The sequence below is a fragment of the Salvelinus fontinalis genome, chromosome 29, assembly GCF_029448725.1.
Source record: "Salvelinus fontinalis isolate EN_2023a chromosome 29, ASM2944872v1, whole genome shotgun sequence".
In the NCBI taxonomy this organism is placed as follows: Eukaryota; Metazoa; Chordata; class Actinopteri; order Salmoniformes; family Salmonidae; genus Salvelinus; species Salvelinus fontinalis.
Window position 1 is genome coordinate 11,960,636 of NC_074693.1, and position 17,614 is coordinate 11,978,249.

General features: G+C 41.0%; 2 protein-coding genes across 2 annotated transcripts; both read left to right on the forward strand.

Moving 5' to 3' along the window:
* The first annotated feature begins 157 nt into the window (after positions 1-157).
* Positions 158-4,286, forward strand: LOC129827428 (transmembrane emp24 domain-containing protein 9-like). The gene is made up of 5 exons (XM_055888270.1): positions 158-345; positions 1,010-1,110; positions 1,268-1,393; positions 1,580-1,726; positions 2,250-4,286. The coding sequence occupies exons 1-5, from the start codon at positions 198-200 to the stop codon at positions 2,397-2,399; spliced, it is 672 nt and encodes a 223-aa protein (XP_055744245.1). The 5' UTR covers positions 158-197; the 3' UTR covers positions 2,400-4,286.
* Positions 4,287-4,432: 146 nt separating this feature from the next.
* Positions 4,433-12,180, forward strand: LOC129827429 (beta-1,4-galactosyltransferase 7-like). Its single transcript, XM_055888271.1, has 6 exons — positions 4,433-5,229; positions 6,589-6,921; positions 7,169-7,394; positions 8,875-8,958; positions 9,554-9,658; positions 9,804-12,180. Exons 1-6 carry the CDS (start codon positions 5,090-5,092, stop codon positions 9,957-9,959), a joined length of 1,044 nt encoding a protein of 347 aa, XP_055744246.1. The 5' UTR covers positions 4,433-5,089; the 3' UTR covers positions 9,960-12,180.
* Positions 12,181-17,614: the final 5,434 nt, after the last annotated feature.

A 17,614-nucleotide genomic window follows, 5' to 3' on the forward strand; every position in this document is an offset into this window, starting at 1 on the left:
TTATTTTCATTCCTTTTGTTAGTTTTGTGTTGAAACAAACCCCTGCACAGTGCATACCGGAAGAACATTACTTAGAACTACAACAACCACAAGTCTAACTCGAGTGTTGATTGGACGATGGTAAGCGATAGGTTACGTGGCATTGGTGTCTACGCAGACTCAAATCACAACATCCGTCCTCTACAACCGGCTGGAAGATGGTGGCAGTCAAAATGCGGTCTTGTGTTTTGTCAGTTTTGCTTTTGAACGTTTATTACACATTTGTTTCCTCGCTGTACTTTCACATCGGGGAGACTGAGAAGAAATGCTTCATAGAGGAAATTCCGGATGAAACGATGATCATCGGTCAGTGTCTTGTGGCCATTGGGATTGGGATTGCTATGCTAGTTAGCCTTGGGAAGTCAGCTAACAACTAGCGAGCTAGTTTGCTAATTCGATAATTCGTCAAACTAGCATCCGAATTCGAGTTAGCTAACATTTACCCAGCAATCTAGTTAGTTGGCTAGTTATTTAGACAGCCAACATTAAACGTGTCTGTAGAGGGGGCTGTGAACTTTTCAGTTGGCAGACTTGGCTAGCTAGTTACTCATATTCATGAGCAGGCTAATCAGCTAGCTAACGTTAGCTATACAAATAAAGTTTATTGGTTGCGTACACATATTTGTAGAAGTTATCGCATGTAGAGCGAAAATCGTATGTTTCTAGCTACAACAATACAGCAATACCTAACAACAAAAACAAGCAGACACCTGTCATTGATGTCCTCACCTAGCTAGAACTGTAATATTAGAAATACGTTACGCATGCTTTTGATACTTTAATAAATAAACCATGTAACTACATATTTTACTGTCGTACCATCCATATACTGTTTGACATACTGTAGGTCTTGCCCAGAAACAACCCCTGGTCCTAACAGTTTACCCCCTAACTAAGCACTTGTAAGGATAGGACCGGTAGAAGCAATCATTGGCTGGCATGTGTAAACAATTGTATTTTATCTTTTTAGGAAACTATCGTACACACTTGTACGACAAGCAGAAAGAGGAGTACCTACCTGCCACACAGGGTCTAGGGATGTTTGTTGAGGTGAAAGACCCTGATGAGAAGGTAGGATGCTACACTTTGCAACTAGTGTCATTCACTTCATATGGTATTCTGTGAGAGAGAGACTTGTGAGAACAATCATGACCCAAGCTGCATTGAATTGAATAGTGATGATACTGAAAAAGTTTTGCTCTCTGTGTGTTTCCTGTCTGGACTCTAGGTGATCCTGTCTCGTCAGTACGGCTCAGAGGGAAGATTCACCTTCACCTCTCACACTCCAGGAGAACATCGGATCTGCCTTCACTCCAACTCTTCCAAGTTTGCCCTCTTCGCTGGAGGAATGCTTGTAAGTACATTAGTGTGACATGTGGGGGGAAAAGCTATTGCACCCACAATATGCATATGAACTGTTGGTCAATAAGAACAGTTGATGGCAGGGATGCAGGGGGGGGTGTAGGAGTAGAGGGTAAAAAATTAAATACCCACATTGATTCTCCTCTCAATTGCTGTGAACCACCCTTTTTTCCCTCAGAGAGTTCACCTGGACATCCAAGTGGGAGAGCACACCAATAACTATGCAGAGATTGCAGCCAAAGATAAGCTGACAGAGCTGCAGCTGAGAGTGAGACAGCTGGTGGAGCAGGTGGACCAGATACAGAAGGAGCAGAACTATCAGAGGGTGAGTACATCAGCTGTCCTGCTGAGTAAAGCCCTGGACACACTGGTAGTGTTTGCCGGCCAGGACTACTTAGCACCTCTGAACAGAGTGCCAGCTGTAATTTGCTAATCAATTCTAGATGTAGAAAAATGCTCAAGTAATGTCAGTCAGACACGTACTGGCGGATGGTCCCTAAAACACACCGAGCGGAATGAACGCGAGACTGCCATTTGGTGCGATGTTTTCTCCTTCAAATACAATGAAATGTCTGTTCAAGGCAACCTTAAGACATTTGCTAAATTGCAAATAGACCTCAAGCCCACATACTCTAGCCACTCCTGTAGATCTGAGGGGATTGGATAGATATTCGCATGTGAGTAACAGCTTACTATAGTCTTCTGAATGGCTGGGTGGAAATATCACCATATTGCTTCCACCTATCCAATCCTGTCAGATCTACTAGTGAATAGATTCCGGAAATTCATTGCCTTTGCTTGTGTGCTACTATTTGTATTTTATAAAAGCTTTGCTATGTCTCCTTCAGTACCGTGAGGAGCGCTTCAGGCAGACCAGCGAGAGCACCAACCAGAGGGTTCTGTGGTGGTCCATCGTTCAGACATTGATCCTTGTGGCCATTGGCTTCTGGCAGATGAGACACCTCAAAAGTTTCTTTGAGGCCAAGAAATTAGTGTAAACCTGCACTCTCATATTGTTCTATCTGAGTCCGGGTTTGGGATCAAATCAGTAAATTCAGGAAGTTAACTTAAACACTATTCTTGAATTGAAAATTCCCCCATTTGTTTTCTGAGGCATTTTTCATTAATCAATTCAATTTGAATGAACTTCCTGAATTGATGTGTATTGAATACAACCCTGGTCTGAATGCAGTAGTTAAACATCAGTGAGAATGTGTGTTTACTCCCAGAGGTATGTGTACAGACGGGTGAGGTTACCGTTCTATCAGTGAAAACCCAGTTACTTTTTATTTTGAAAGGGCTCTGCTTTTGGATTTTTAAGACCTGTTTGTGACTTTGATATTCCCCATCTCTGTTTCTGTAAGAACACTGTTTGCAATTGGTTGTATTTATGATCCTCTACTGTATGCTATATGTTTTACATTTGGCTGGGGGGGGGGGTGATATTGTACTATCGATATCAAACATGGTTTTGTACTATTGATAATATCAAACATTGTTAAAACCACTTCTGTATTTTTCCCACCTCATAAACCCCCTCCCCCTGACATCCCATAAGATATTTCTGTAGCACTGTTTGTGACTAGAATGCCTGTCAGTCATATAACAGGCCGCATCTCTTCTCTCAGCATAACAGGTTTGTTTTCAAACTGATTAGACATTGTTCTCACTCTACATGCATTGTAATGGGGTTTTTGTTACTGGCTGAGAGAGAGCACCTATTTTGGTTTAGAGCCACACAACAGAAATGGTGACTTGATTTATGAAACTTATTTTTGGTCATGTGTGCATACTAATCTTTACGTTTTTATTTAGCTTCAAATGAATGTACGTTTCAACCCCTGATGTATTTAGTTGTTGGCCGCTGTCTGCGTGTTTAGAAACAGAAAGACATCCAGAATATGCAGATTTTTAAATTGAAGATCTTGAAAATTGGGAACCTTCTCCTTGTCTTGTTAACCAGTATCCGTTTTCGCAAAGCACCTCGGAGTAGATGTGCTGATCTAGTATCTGCTACCCCTTGTTATTCATTTTGATTTAAAAGGAGAAACTGATCCTAGATCACCACTTGTACTCTGAGACACTTTCTGAATATGGGCTCTGTCTGTGTTTTATTTATAAAGCTGGAAAGTGAGATAAGAAACATGACATTTTTGTTTAAAGGTTGGTGCTAGAGTGTCTAATGTTAATATGGTAGTTTCATGGAAAACTTTGACATACCAGCTATGCATTTGCTGAAGTACGAAAGCAGTTCACACAGTTTTTCCCTAACTTGCTGAATAAACTGCCAAAGATGTTCCCTTATCACAATCTACTGGCTTGATGGTGGTCAAGTGAACATTGGTTGTTTTTTAATCTGTACTGCATATCTAAGTGAACCTACAGGCTCTGGTTTGTCCATTTCCTTTTTGCAAATACTCAGGTAGAGTTTTGAAGACACTGATTTAATTCAATTTGATTAAGTAAAGAATTGTTGTCCAGGTTAACAGGTTTGCTCCAGTTCTCATCATGTACAAGGAGTTGATTTGTGTGTAAACATCCATTGTACACTTGAAAAGTACTTAGCCAGAAAGCAGTCCTTGCTTCTTGTCACTCACAAAACTATTTGAACTACACTGGATCGTTTTTGTAAAAAATATTTTTGTTCAATTAATCTGTTTTTTGTTTCTCCTTAATAATTACCCAAACTGTTCCATATTGAATTAGTTCATAATTTGTTTTGTTTTTTTGCATTTATATGGTTAGATACAGTATCAGAGATTTCGAGTATGATTTGAATCAATTGGTACTGGTTTGTTTTGGGTGGGGGGATTTTAATTTTAGATTATGTAAATGTGAAAATTTGATTAAATTGCACAAAAAAATAAAGTTGTCACAAATGGCTAGCCATCTTGAATGACTGTTTTCCACCGACACTTTGCCCAACAACAATGTTAGATCAGACGTGGATCCATCCATAGGGACTGCGTTCTATATTTCTTTAAATGCATAGGAACGTTCAGTCTTTAAGGTGTTTCCCCGGGAGCAATATCGTAGGCGGACCTTATAAATTCAGGTGTTGATATTTTCTTGAGTAGAAGCTCTTTTGCGAATTAACGAATTATTTCAATGTAACTTTTGTATGGTAGTGTGTGAAACACAGTTAATTATTGAAACAAATTATATTTGTGTAGTTTGTTGCTAGACTATTTTGTTTCCCGAAATCCACGTGTCTCACCACAGAACAATCTTTGGTCTCATTGTGCAGTAGGACATGGATAGGAACAACATTTCCTTGCTCTGCTATGTTGCAACGTGTACACCCGGGGCGTCGTCATTACGCCATTCTGTTGCAAAACGTTTCTTAAACAGAATGAAACGAGGCGGGACCAACCTTAATTTGTCCAATAGAAACTCTCGTTTTAGTTGCTAAACGTTCTGCAACTGTTTAGACTAATGATTACACCCCTGCTAGCAGTGAGCAGCAATGTTGCTCTGTTATTAGCCAGCGTCAAGCCAAAGCTTTGCCAATGTAATAAGAACATTGGCACGGCATTTCACGTTCAGTAACCAAAGGCTTAATGTGATATTTCGAGGAAGAATATGACAAGAACATCAGTTGGACATCAAAATAATCCGACTGCAAAAGGAGAGAGCCAGGAATAATGGAGAAGTTCGGTTGTAGAATCACGACGACATTCTCTGTTTCATGAGGAGCTACTGTCAAAATCGGGGGAATAGCATAACTCTATTTTTCTGTGAAATCTTGAAGCTGTCGTCATTTGCAACCTCAAAAATGATGTATTCATCAAGAAGGAAACCAGTCCTCTATTTCAAAGAAGACAGAAGGTAAAACATAACGTTAGCCATGATGTTCACAATGATCCTGTCCTATGATTAGTCTAGATGAGTGAACCGACATTAGCAAGCTAGTAAATGTTTACTTTTTATCTACTAGCTAGGCCTATGTGAATCATACCAATACACTACTAATGTTACTGTAGGTACACTAAAGCCTAAATCTCTGGCTATTACATTGGGACACTAGCCTATTTCTTTAAAAACGTTTAAGAATGCAGCTGGTGTAAATGGATTGCAGTCAGATGTTTAAGATGGTTGAAATATTTCTTAGTATTGTTCAACCGAGTAGTTGATGACAATAGAAGAAAAGAGTAATCAGTGAGTAGTTGACTACAATAGAAGAAGAGAGTAATCAGTGAGTAGTTGATGAGAATAGAAGAAGAGAGTAATCAATGAGTAGTTGATGACAATAGAAGAAGAGAGTAATCAGTGAGTAGTTGACTACAATTGAAAAAGAGAGTAATCAGTGAGTAGTTGATGACAATAGAAGAAGAGAGTAATCAGTGAGTAGTTGACTACAATAGAAGATAGTAATCAGTGAGTAGTTGACTACAATTGAAAAGAGAGTAATCAATGAGTAGTTGATGACAATAGAAGAAGAGAGTAATCAGTGAGTAGTTGACTACAATTGAAAAAGAGAGTAATCAGTGAGTAGTTGACTACAATAGAAGAAGATAGTAATCAGTGAGTAGTTGATGACAATAGAAGAAGAGAGTAATCAGTGAGTAGTTGATGACAATAGAAGAAGAGAGTAATCAATGAGTAGTTGATGACAATAGAAGAAGAGAGTAATCAGTGAGTAGTTGACTACAATAGAAGAAGAGAGTAATCAATGAGTAGTTGATGACAATAGAAGAAGAGAGTAATCAGTGAGTAGTTGACTACAATAGAAGAAGAGAGTAATCAGTGAGTAGTTGACTACAATAGAAGAAGAGAGTAATCAGTGAGTAGTTGATGACAATAGAAGAAGAGAGTAATCAGTGAGTAGTTGATGACAATAGAAGAAGATAGTAATCAGTGAGTAGTTGACTACAATAGAAGTGTGTTGCTCTCAGATTTTGTTGTGTGAAATAATGTTGTTGGATTGATTTTTTTGTTTGATTTCTGGTAAAATTGTGTGATAGTATTATAAACCAGCCATTCCTTACAATCTAGACTAATCTAGACGTAGCCATTGCATACAGTGTGTATGGGTTTGGTTGTGCAAGCGTTTAGTGTACAATACTTATGCCTAGCTGAGTTAATGCTACTAAACCTCTCACTTGGTCAGTTTGTGGTTCAGGTGTGTAACATAACACTGATTGACTGCACTACATTGCTGAATGAGACTGGCTGTTCTACTTTCAGATTCTGGTCTGGGAAATGCACAGTCTACAAACTATTTGGTCTGTGTATGGTGCTGGTGCTGGTCTCCCTCCTATGGCTCCAACTCAGCTGTACAGGAGACATGAGCCGGGTTGTAGTGGATGACGGACGCATCCCCCATCAGCCTTGTCCCCTGGAGAGACAGGCATCCGCTGCGGACGACCCTTCCTGGGGTCCTCACAAGCTGGCCCTCCTGATACCTTTTAGGGAGAGATTTGAGGAGCTGCTGGTGTTTGTCCCCTTCATGCACACCTTCTTGAACAACAAGAAGATACTGCATAAGATCTTCGTAATTAACCAGATAGATCACTATCGGTAAGTGATGGAAGACGTTATGTTGCCTTGTTAGTCATTAGGCTACAACAGAAGCGCTGTTACTGTCTAATCTGAAGGACACAATATATTCTGTTCTATTCTATTTTAGTCCAGTGGTTGTTGATGAATTCTGATTGGCACAGGGGAACTATAGTCTGGATGTGTGCCTCGTTGATTTGCACCTTACCAATGAAATATTGACTCCTCCTGGCAGTAAATAATGAGTTCCACCCTTATCTCACCACAGGTTCAACAGAGCCTCTCTCATTAACGTTGGTTACACGGAGAGTGGTAACGACACTGATTACATCGCCATGCATGATGTGGACTTGTTACCTCTGAATGAAGCTCTGGACTATGGTTTCCCAGAGGAGGGCCCTTTCCACGTGGCCTCACCGGAGCTGCACCCCCTGTATCACTACAAGACATACGTGGGAGGAATCCTGCTGCTCACCAAACAGCATTATCACATGGTAGGTTAGCCTATTGTTAAGATAATCATTCATTATCAATAATAATAGACAGCACTTCAGAGCTCCAGTACATTAAATTCATTATTTACACATATTCTAATCAAATTTTATTCATCACATGCACCAAATACAACTGGTGTAGACTTTACAAGCCCCTCCCAACAATGCAGAGTTTAAAAATAAAATAGTAACACATGAGGAATGATATAAAATACACAAGAATAGAGCTATATACAGGAAGTACCTGTACCAGATCAATGTGGAGCTATATACAGGAAGTACCAGTACCAGATCAATGTGGAGCTATATACAGGAAGTACCAGTACCAGATCAATGTGGAGCTATATACAGGAAGTACCAGTACCAGATCAATGTGGAGCTATATACAGGAAGTACCAGTACCAGATCAATGTGGAGCTATATACAGGAAGTACCTGTACCAGATCAACGTGGAGCTATATACAGGAAGTACCAGTACCAGATCAATGTGGAGCTATATACAGGAAGTACCTGTACCAGATCAATGTGGAGCTATATACATGAAGTACCAGTACCAGATCGATGTGGAGTTATATACAGGAAGTACCAGTACCAGATCAATGTGCAGGGTATTTGAGGTAGATATGTACATGAAGGCAGGATAAAGTGACTAGGCATCAGGATAGATAATAATAAGGTGTTTGAGGTAGATATGTACATGAAGGCAGGGTAAAGTGACTAGTCATCAGGATAGATAATAATAAGGTATTTGAGGTAGATATGTACTTGAAGGCAGGGTAAAGTGACTAGACATCAGGATAGATAATAATAAGGTATTTGAGGTAGATAAGTACATGAAGGCAGGGTAAAGTGACTAGACATCAGGATAGATAATAATAAGGTATTGGAGGTAGATATGTACATGAAGGCAGGGTAAAGTGACTAGGCATCAGGATAGATAATAATAAGGTATTTGAGGTTGATATGTACATGAAGGCAGGGTAAAGTGACTAGGCATCAGGATAGATAATAATAAGGTATTTGAGGTAGATATGTACATGAAGGCAAGGTAAAGTGACTAGGCATCAGGATAGATAATAATAAGGTATTTGAGGTGACTAGACATCAGGATAGATAATAATAAGGTATTTGAGGTAGATAATGTACATGAAGGCAGGGTAAAGTGACTAGGCATCAGGATAGATAATAATAAGGTATTTGAGGTAGATATGTACATGAAGGCAAGGTAAAGTGACTAGGCATCAGGATAGATAATAATAAGGTATTTGAGGTAGATAATGTACATGAAGGCAGGGTAAAGTGACTAGGCATCAGGATAGATAATAATAGTTGTATGATTGTGCCGGGTGGTGGTGTGCTGTTTTTAGCCGTGTCATGTTCTGTGTGCTGTTTTTAGCCGTGTCATGTTCTGTGTGGTGTTTTTAGCTGTGTCATGTTCTGTGTGCTGTTTTTAGCTGTGTCATGTTCTGTGTTCCTGAAGTGCAACGGTATGTCCAACCGGTTCTGGGGATGGGGGAGAGAAGACGATGAATTCTACAGGAGACTAAGAAGTGCTGGATTACAGGTAAACCAGAACTGTCCTTTACGTGTCACAAAGAGACAGAGATAGCTGGCTAATCCCTTAAATTACTCCAAAAGAATGACAAGTCAATGACTGATAAGCATCAGTATCTGACACATCTACCTACACATTACATCTACCTACACATTACATCTACCTACACATTACATCTACCTACACATTACATCTACCTACACATTACATCTACCTACACATTACATCTACCTACACATTACATCTACCTACACATTACATCTACCTACATATTACATCTACCTACACATTACATCTACCTACACATTACATCTACCTACACATTACATCTACCTACACATTACATCTAACTACACATTACATCTACCTACACATTACATCTACCTACACATTACATCTACCTACACATTACATCTACCTACACATTACATCTACCTACATATTACATCTACCTACATATTACATCTACCTACATATTACATCTACCTACATATTAGGAAAACTCCAGAGTACGTCTGCATGTAGACCAGTAAAAGAAACAGCTGCCGCCACGTCTCTAAATACTATGAATATTATAATCAATCTGTCATGTTCTGTTTGCCAGCTCTTCAGGCCCAGTGGGATAAAAACAGGGTATAAAACCTTTCGCCACATCCATGACCCTGCCTGGAGGAAGAGAGACCAGAAGAGAGTGGCTGCACAGAAACAGGTAGAGATGCAGTCACTGGGAACCTACTACCGTGTTGTATTGTTATGTGTTGCATTCTCAGATAGACAGATACTGGATTGATCTCTTTGGTTGTATTTCCAATCACACTACTGACATTATGGTTTTCTCTCCTCGTTTTTGGAAGGAACAATTCAAGGTTGACCCTGAGGGCGGGCTGACTAACTTGCAGTACAAGGTGGATTCGAGACAGGAGCTGACTATTAGTGGAGCCCCTGTCACTGTCCTCCACACCAAACTGGAGTGTGACACAGACAAGACTCCCTGGTGTCTGTTGAACTAAGAGGAGCCCAATGATAGACCCATGCTGCCTCTCATCTGGGTTATGTTCATTATCCACCAAACGGAATAAAACAGACTAAAACAGGGAGGGACTACCTGAGCTTCTGGAATGAGAAACACTTGTTTTTGAGTGGCCTAATGAATATGACCCTGGTGCTACAGAGGGGTGATGTCTCCCCTACCTGATGTGTCTGGAAGACATGGATAAAAAATAAAATGTAGATTATTATTTTAAAAATGTATCAAACAACCACATCAGAAGACATGGGTGCCATCTTCTGGACGATCCAGAGAAGAGGCTTTGGCCTTTGACCTCAGCAACACCTTCCCTCATTGGAGAGATGGAATGTATTTATATTGAACTAGCTATATGATGTCATCCTTTAGAACTGTATGTCTAACTTTCATTCAGAACTGTGAGTGACTGGATCTGTGAGTGACTGGATCTGTGAGTGACTGGATCTGTGAGTGACTGGATCTGTGAGTGACTGGATCTGTGAGTGACTGGATCTGTGAGTGACTGGATCTGTGAGTGACTGGATCTGTGAGTGACTGGATCTGTGAGTGACTGGATCTGTGAGTGACTGGATTTGTGAGTGACTGGATCTGTGAGTGACTGGATCCGTGAGTGACTGGATCTCATGCAGGCCTAACTTCAGGGGCTTTGAACTACAGACACTTTACCAATATTGACGATACATGAAAGGAAAGGTGTACTGAAATAATAAGCAATGGCCTTTGTATCTGTTTGTTTGTTTATTTATTTTTACCCTTATTTTACTTGGTAAGTTGACTGAGAACACATTCTCATTTACAGCAATGACCTGGGGAATAGTTACAGGAGAGAGGAGGGGGGATGAATGAGTTAATTGGAAACTGGGGATGATTATGTGGCCATGATGGTTTGAGGGCCAGATTGGGAATTTAGCCAGGACACCGGGGTTAACACCCCTACTCTTACAATAAGTGCCGTGGGATCTTTAATGACCTCAGAGAGTCAGGACAACCGTTTAACGTCCCATCCGAAAGACGGCACCCTACACAGGGCAATGTCCCCAATCACTGCCCTTGGACATTGGGATTTTCTTTTTAAACCAGAGGAAAGTGTACCTTCTACTGGACCTCCAACACCACTTCCAGCAGCATCTGGGCTGGACCAACACTGCTTAGCTTCAGAGGCCAGCCAGCAGTGGGATGTAGGGATGGTTTGCTGCTGGGGTGTGATCCCGATGGACCATTTGCACTTTTCAGGAATCCCTCCTCTGTCCTTCAGCTAAAGTCTGCTATACTTAATATATTATCATCAGAGTTAGTTTACTATGAAAGGGTTTTCTTTCCGACATTGTAATGCACCGGATTGGCATGCCACCTCCATGATCCGTAGCGCTGTATTCTTATCCGGTATCCATTGTAACCCATCATGTGCTCAACTGGTAGTGAGTTGAGTGTCCGGGGGCCATTTTGACTTTGTTGGTGATGGTAAAACAGTAAAGGTTTACAACTGTGCTATAGAAGGTTATCAGAGACCGACTAGACATTATGAAGGTATTTTGGGGTAAATTAAGGTGTGTTTACAACATACTGCTGGAATGTATTTTTGAATGACTAGACAAGTCAATGGTATCGTAAATGTATTTGTACAATATTCAGTATGTATATGAAGTTATGACTCAAAAACATGGGAAAAGCATGCATTGTCATTTTTTTCCCTAATTTATAAAGGTCTTCATTGTACATAATGTGGTTAACAACACATCTGTATTGTATTTTCAATACTTAACATCATCTATTTGATCTGTTTGAAGTTCTGACAGAAGACCGTTGTACCTGAGCTTTGTTATGTTGACATCTCTCACTATAATTGGGAAAAAAAGATACAGCATTTGTTGCACTTGATATCTACTCAAGAAATGCATATTAGTGAACTGATGCTACTTTGATTTGAGAGTGTAAATGAAGGTGTGTAACTAGCCTGTCATTCCACGTGTGACTTTAATCTTACTGATCCTGTAAACAGACAGTAATGAGGACTTTCACACACGTTTGAAGTCAACCCCTGCATTGTCCCACTGGTTTATAGACAAGCCTAATTTTGAATCCACTAGAAATGCAAAAACAGATACTTGTACCACTACCAAGAAGTCTACAATATACTGTGTCTGTAATTTAGCATATGACATAAGTTTATAAAAGTCTGCTCAAGACTGCAGAAGTTATGCCTATTTCTGCTTCATTACTTTTTTTTTTTAAATTTAACCTTTATTTAACTAGGCAAGTCAGTTAAGAACAAATTCTTATTTACAATGACAGCCTACCAAAAGGCAAAAAGCCTCCTGCGGGGACGGGGGCCTGGGATAAAAAAATAAAATAAATATATATATATATATATATATATATATATATAGGGCAAAACACACATCAGGACAAGAGAGACACCACAACATTACATAAAGAGAGACCCAAGACAACAGCGTAGCATGGCAGCAACACATGAAAATACTCAATAATGATTACCTTTGTGGTGATTTGTCACTTCAGCCCCGCATGCAAAGCCCCTGTCTGAAGTCTTTGTCAGGTCATAATTGATCCATCGGCTCACGGTCGACCAGAACACCGCCCCATCACGACAGCTTTACACTAATCTCCTCAAAGTAGTTTCTGACTCGATGGGACAACACCTTTCAGGCCCTCTGATCTATCTGTTGAGGCGGGGTATAAAGTCCTCGCCTCCCGCCTGGAGAAGGAACCACATTGAGCCACACTCAACGGCGCACCATGACGAGAGGAAGCCTAAGCGCGAGTTCCCTCAACGGGACATCTTCTTTCTCCTTTCCATCACATTTTCCTTTTTATGGTGGAGCAACGGACATCTCCCCATGGTTGCCAAACAAGGTTATAATAACGGCAAAGACAAATAAAGCGTGCTTCTTCAGTGTTGAAGTTATCCTTTCCGTGGGTCCTTCCCGGGAAGCAGCCGCACAACAAGCCATGAACATCCAGCAACCAGGCGGAGGCGCAAGGCACCATCCGGCGATGCTGACCTGGTCACATATTGGAGACACAAATTCACTTCACCCAGATTACTACTAGCATCTAAGTGGTTATAATCAAGGTCTGTATAATGGTGAGATCAATGTATGTCCTCAATGTTTCCGACTTTGATTGTTTTGGCCCAAGGGATATTAGCCTACATTATAGGTCTCGCATTGCATTGTCTTTGTAAAACTGATGATCTGTCTCTTAATTACATATGGAAAATGGAATAGGTGTCATTGTGATAATGTGTAAGGAAGACTATTGTCTGGAAATTAATGTTTGTTTTCTCTCTGCAGGGGAACCGGGCAGTCTATCCAGGGGAACCTTCGTGCGGAGATCTGGCAGGAGAATCCGCACCATTTACACCGACGACCAGCTGACCAAACTAGAAGAGGTGTTCAGTAAGCAGCGGTACATGACCGGGACGGAGAAGAGTCTTCTGGCCTCAGCGCTGAGACTGACCCAGACACAGGTCAAAGTCTGGTTCCAGAACAGGAGAACGCGGTGGAGGAAGGCCCACGGGGACATTGCCGGTTTACCGGAGAGCCACGCGCACGGTGCAAGGAGATGAGTGGATATCCGTGGACAATGACGAGTCATCGGTGTATTTCTGATTTAAAGTTATATTACTAAATGCCTTGTGGCCATCAGACACATTCACGATGATTCTTGAATTACTGTCAAACGAGAGAATTGTCTATATTTTACCTCTGTGTGGCCTGGCATGGGGTGCTTCAGCTCGTCAATCAGCTATCAACTAGGCTATGATTCACTGCAGATTTAGCCATGTCATTTTTGTAATGTATTTTATATTCCTCTTTCACAACATCTCTTATGTAATTTTGTTTTTTTCACCCCTTCCTTTTCACACAGACTTTTCATTGGGTTTCTTTTCAGTTTATGTGGTGCATTTATCCATGTACTGAACCCAGGATATAGGCCTTCTGTACTAAACCAAGGATATAGGCCTAGCCTTCTATACTGAACCCAGGGTATAGGCCTAGCCTTCTATACTGAACCCAGGATATAGGCCTAGCCTTCTATACTGAACCCAGGATATAGGCCTAGCCTTCTATACTGAACCCAGGATATAGGCCCAGCCTTCTATACTGAACCCAGGATATAGGCCCAGCCTTCTATACTGAACCCAGGATATAGACCTAGCCTTCTGTACTGAACCCAGGATATAGGCCTAGCCTTCTATACTGAACCCAGGATATAGGTCTAGCCTTCTATACTGACCCCAGGATATAGGTCTAGCCTTCTATACTGAACCCAGGATATAGGTCTAGCCTTCTATACTGAACCCAGGATATAGGCCTAGCCTTCTATACAATCATTTTCAAATAGAAAATGCTGTGTCCAAAACAGAAAATGTGGATTATTTAATGAACAAACTGCAAATAGTTATACATAAATATATCATCTAAATTGACTAATTCTAATATACTCGGGTTACAATAGTGTGATGGACACAAGACTGCAGGTATAGCCCCAAACTGAGCGACTAATGCATTATGGGCCACTACAGTCTGTTAATTCGTTTTCCATGAGTAAAGAAGTCGCTCCAGGCATACTGGCCCTCACTTAACCAGGTATTATGTTCCTAGAAGCCAGGTGTGTAGCGGTAAAAGCTTAAAGTCAGACCCAACACTGACATTCTTCTCCCTAATTGACCTTTATGGACTCGAGCTGACAGAGACAGGAAATGTTTGTGCGCGAGAGTAAATAAATCAGACCGCCCGGAGAGAGAGACAGCAATTATAGGCGCGCAAAACGTTCCCCAATTTGAGCCTAAATATGCTTCAAGGTTCAATTGCAATTAGGTAGTAGATGGAAGTTTTCATTATGTAGATATTACAAAATAATACACGTGAAATTAATAAATATTATATAATTAACTACAATAAAGTTATAGTAATTCGGGGTACATTTTAAAAATCACATTGTTGAATTGAAATAAAACACATTTTTGCAAATAGGTAATTATGAAAAATAGAAGGCCTTGTATTTTTTTTAAAATTATAACAGATATCATCAATTCTTTCCCAGATCTCATTTGAACGTAACATCAATATTATCTTTAAAAGCCACTAGAGGGCGCCATCAACATCCACTGGTGGGCATTGACCACATCAATAGAACTCCCCCAGATTAACCAATTCATTCACTTGACATCATTAATTTACCACCAAATTAAATGTAAATTAAAATAAATGATTAAGCCAGCAGATGACATGACAAAACTATGTCTGTCAACTTTACCTTTGACCGTTGTACTTAACCCAAGGCTATACTGTAAGTATTTGAATTAATAAAGTTATGAATAAAATACTGAATTAATATCATAAACGAAGATGCATATTTAAGGGGACTGTTTCCATTCCTCATTCGATGTACTGAAACTATAAATGTAATCTGTAATGACCTGATGTGTCGATGAATGTTCCATTCAACAGAGTTCTGTTCTTTACAGCTTACTATACAGAATAACGTAAATGGCAGGCATTTCCTATAACGCATCCCATTGCTGTTCCTTCCTGAATAGAGTAACCTCATTCCTTGTAAAAGGGACTTAACTCCAGTTAGCTGATTCAAGGCAGACCATGCAAGGGGACAATAGTCACATTTTAACTCGGCTTTACACCCCTGCGTGCCTACAAAAACTCCAACTGCTTAATCCCTCTTTTCAGACCAGCAAAATCTATCATTAATTGCCAGAGGCAAAATTAATAGTTGTTAATGGCCGCCTGAATCAAAGGCTCCGGGGCTAGATCTGCCAGTTAAACCTATTAATTCTATACAGGAGGACTGGGCGGTATAGGATTGGTATAGGGGACAAGAGGGGTGGAGACAACTCCTTTGGGTCTCACTGGGCTCTTTGGCCCTTGGTGGTTCACATCAGCTTCCACAGGAGCAGATCATGAAAGATGGAAGCAGGGGGGCTTTTGTGGTTCGTCCCTGATTATTTCTCCCCTGAAAGGACTGACATCTGTCCTGGGTTCCTGGGACTGGCTGAGTCTCTGATCTACTGGTACCCCACCCCCACCCTCTTCTCCCTCAACAACATCTAAGATGGTAACTACCAAAAGAGGGAGGGAAGGTACCCTGGACATAACATAAAGAAGCAATATTTCCCAGACCTTTGACCTTAGTAAAAAAATAGTTGACCTATTCTGTTAAGTACTTAATTTAGGAGACCTATAGGTCTATTCTGTAAAAAACGGTCATTTTGCAGACCAATGTACAGTGCATTCACAAAATATTCAGACCCCTTGACTTTTTCCACATTTTGTTACATTACATCCTTATTCTAAAATGTATTAAATTGTTCCCCCCTATCAATCTACAAACAATACCCGATAATGACAAAGCAAAACACACCTGTATTTGGGGAGTTTCTCCCATTCTTATCTGCAGATCCTCTCAAGCTCTGTCAGGTTGGATGGGGAGCATCGATGCACAGCTATTTTCATGTCTCTCCAGAGATGTTCGATCGGGTTCAGGTCCGGGCTCTGGCTGGGCCACTCAGGGACATTCAGAAACCTGTCCCGAAGCCACTCCTGTGTTGTCTTGGCTGTGTGCTTACAGTTGTTGTCCTGTGGAAGGTGAACCTTCGCCCCAGTCTGAGGTCCTGAGCACTCTGGAGCAGGTTTTCATCAAGGATCTCTCTGTACTTTGCTTCGTTCATCTTTCCCTTGATCCTGACTAGTCTCCCAGTCCCTGCCACTGAAAAAAATCCCCACAGCATGATGCTGCCACCCCCATGCTACACAGTAGGGATGATGCCAGGTTTCCTCCAGACGTGACACTTGGCATTCAGGCCAAAACGTTCAATCTTGGTTTCATCAGACCAGAGAATCTTGTTTCTCATGGTTCGAGAGTCCTTTAGGTGCCTTTTGGAAAACTCCAAGCGGGCTGTCATGGGCCTTTTACTGAGGAGTGGCTTCCTTCTGGCCCCTAACATAAAGGCCTGATTGGTGGAGTGCTGCAAAGATGGTTGTCCATCTCCACAGAGGAACTCTAGAGCTCTGTAAGAGTGACCATCGGGTTCTTGGTCACCTCCCTGACCAAGGCCCTTCTCCCCCTATTGCTCAGTTTGGCCGGGCGGCTAGCTCTAGGTGTCTTGGTGGCTCCAAACTTCCATTTAAGAATGATGGAGGTCACTGTGTTCTTGGGGACCTTCAATGCTGCAGAAATGTGTTGGTACCCTTCCCCCAGATCTGTGCCTCAATACAATCCTGTCTCGGAGCTCTACGGACAATTCCTTCGACCTCGTGGCTTGGTTTTTTGCTCTGACATGCACTGTCAACCGTGGGACCTTATACAGACAGATGTGTGCCTTTCCAAATCATGTCCAATCAATTGAATTTACCACAGATGGACTCCAATCAAGTTGTAGAACCATCTCAAGGATTATCAATGGAAACAGGATGCACCTGAGCTCCTTTTTGAGTCTCATAGCAAAGGGTATGAATACTTATGTAAATAAGGTATTTCTAAAAACTTGTTTTTGCTTTGTCATTATGGGCTATTGTGTGTAGATTGATGAGGATTTTTTTAAATCCATTTTAGAATAAGGCTGTAACGTAACACAATGTGGAAAAAGGGAAGGGGTCT